The 1264-nt window shown below is 68.0% G+C and overlaps 1 protein-coding gene across 1 annotated transcript in view; it reads right to left on the minus strand.

Moving 5' to 3' along the window:
* The window catches only part of FEZF1 (FEZ family zinc finger 1), a 2682-nt gene extending 1822 nt beyond the window's left edge, over positions 1-860 (minus strand). The window contains exon 1 of the mRNA XM_019509318.1: positions 63-860. Coding sequence (XP_019364863.1) covers positions 63-860 — 798 coding nt within the window. The remainder of the gene's footprint in view (positions 1-62) is intronic.
* Positions 861-1264: the final 404 nt, after the last annotated feature.

Raw genomic sequence — 1264 nt, forward strand, 5'->3', positions numbered from 1 at the left:
CGGGCCGGGCCGGGCGGGGCCGGGGGGGCAGCGGGGCCGGGCCGGGGCAGCGCGGTACTTGCCTTGCCGCAGACCTCGCACGTGAAGACTTTGGGCTTGCTGCTGGGCGAGCTGCGCCCGAACTCCGAGCCCTTGAAGGCGATCTTTTCCGAGAGGATCTGGGCGCTTTCCTTCATGTAGTGCTGCAGCTGCGCCTGCGAGAGGTCCTTGAAGGCGACCCCCGCGGGGTACTTGTCCGCGCCCGGCAGCACCAGCTTGTTGCGCTCAGCCAGGTACGCCTTGGGCGGCGGCTGCAGGGGCGAGCTGAGGAAGTAGGAGGCCACGGGGTGGATGTTGACGCCGGAGGAGGGGTGGCACGGCCCGTCGCCGCGGTTGAAGTAGCAGAGGGCGCCCATGGCGTGGAAGGAGGAGTGGTTGACCACGCGGGGCCGGACCAGCTTGTACTGCTGCAGGGGCAGCGCCTCGCGGGAGAAGTCGCCCTTCAGGCTCAGGGCGCAGTTCAAGAGCTCGCCGCAGCTGAAGGAGGCCGGGGAAGAGGAGTCCAAGTGCGCCTTCCTCGGCTCCGGCCCGCCGCCAGCCGCCTTGGCCAGCGGGTCGTAGGCCACCGGCACGAAGGGGATCATGCAGGGGATGGAGGAGTTGAGGTGCAGCGCGTGCTTGGGGTCCCCCTTGGGCCCGGAGCCCTGGAGGAAGTGGGGCACGGGGATGGCCTTGGGCTCCGGGGTCCTGGCCATGATGCGCTCGATGGAGAAGGCGAGCGGCTTGGAAGTGCTGATCATGTTGCTCCGGGCGGACAGGCTGTCTCTGGCTGGAGCAGGCGCTAGGAGTTTGGTCGCCGTGTGCTGGCCACTATTGTCCATGGCTGGATCGCATTTGCTCGCCGGGCTGCGCCGCTTTGGTAGACGCCTCTTCCCCCCCCACCCCCCCTTCTCCTGTCACTGATCTGCGAGGAGGGAGAGCAGCATCCTCGCCGCCGCCGTCACCGGAGCCGCCGCCGGCGGAACCAGCCTCCCCGGCCCGGGGGCCTCGTGCCAGCCCATCGCGGCTTGCTCCGGCGCTCCAGTGACTCGGGGACAATCGCTACTTATTTCTGTCAATAGGACGTGTTGTGTCAATAGCGCAGCCGCGGCCCCGCCAATCGTTAACTTCCGAGCGCAGAAGGTAAACTAGATAATTGCTCAGTTCGCTTCCAGCAGGCACCGGGAAAGTTTTCTCCCCCCCTCCCCGCCGGCGCCCGGCGGCTACTTCTCATTGGCTCCCGCCC

This window comes from Gavialis gangeticus, unplaced genomic scaffold (assembly GCF_001723915.1).
Source record: "Gavialis gangeticus isolate Ggan-Ray unplaced genomic scaffold, GavGan_comp1, whole genome shotgun sequence".
NCBI lineage: Eukaryota > Metazoa > Chordata > Crocodylia > Gavialidae > Gavialis > Gavialis gangeticus.